Below are 743 nucleotides of genomic sequence, written 5' to 3'. Positions count from 1 at the left end.
ACATGCCATATAGCTATATATATAGATCTATATCTGTATGTTTATATAGATATATATTCATATTAATTGGGGTTTTTTATGCTGGTGACATGACAAACCCACTCAAGCCAACACAACTTCCCTAGGATTCTCTTTACCACCTAATGCTGACCCAGTACTCAATGACTGATGCTCTCCCTATGTCCTCAGGTTTAAGGAGTACCTTGACCTGCTATTGCAGAAGTAGAGGCTGTAGTCTTTTTGAACGCCTCAGTGGAACCTGCAAGATTGATAACAGAATGTACTACCTCTGCTGCCGCTGAACATCAAGAAGAGAGCAACATGAGTTCAAAATTTGCTCTGTGACCTAGAAGGAAACTGATCTTACCCCTGTGCCTCTGCAATTTCCTTTCTCCATCTCCAATAAATTCCTTGTAGCAAGATCTCTGTGTTGGCTCTTCTTTCATGCTTGAAAATGTCATGCACAGTTCTTTTTGGGATGCAATCACCAAAATCCTATATCCATCTCTTTAAATGAAGACTAACTTTAAATTCTAGGAATTTCATGGAATAAAACAGCTTATGCCACAATTTAAATGAAAACTCAGATGATGCTGCTTAGTTCTCTATCTACTTGTCTGTCTCTTTAATGATGCCTTTGTTTTGACTCAATTCATTCTGAAAGAAAATCTCCATGTGTTAGCCAAGACAATAATCTTTAGCTTTAACTTCCCACATTCATTACCCATTACCTTGCAAGGAAA

General features: G+C 37.8%; 1 protein-coding gene across 1 annotated transcript in view; it reads left to right on the top strand.

Annotated features, from left to right (window-relative positions):
• The window catches only part of LOC102494162 (defensin-5), a 1,095-nt gene extending 673 nt beyond the window's left edge, over positions 1-422 (top strand). The window contains exon 2 of the mRNA XM_006161251.2: positions 190-422. Within this exon, the coding sequence (XP_006161313.1) occupies positions 190-302 (113 nt within the window). The 3' untranslated portion in view covers positions 303-422. The remainder of the gene's footprint in view (positions 1-189) is intronic.
• The last annotated feature ends 321 nt before the right edge of the window (positions 423-743 follow it).

Source organism: Tupaia chinensis, unplaced genomic scaffold (genome assembly GCF_000334495.1).
Source record: "Tupaia chinensis unplaced genomic scaffold, TupChi_1.0 Scaffold138390_1, whole genome shotgun sequence".
In the NCBI taxonomy this organism is placed as follows: Eukaryota; Metazoa; Chordata; class Mammalia; order Scandentia; family Tupaiidae; genus Tupaia; species Tupaia belangeri.
This window is presented reverse-complemented; position numbering and strand designations above follow the sequence as displayed.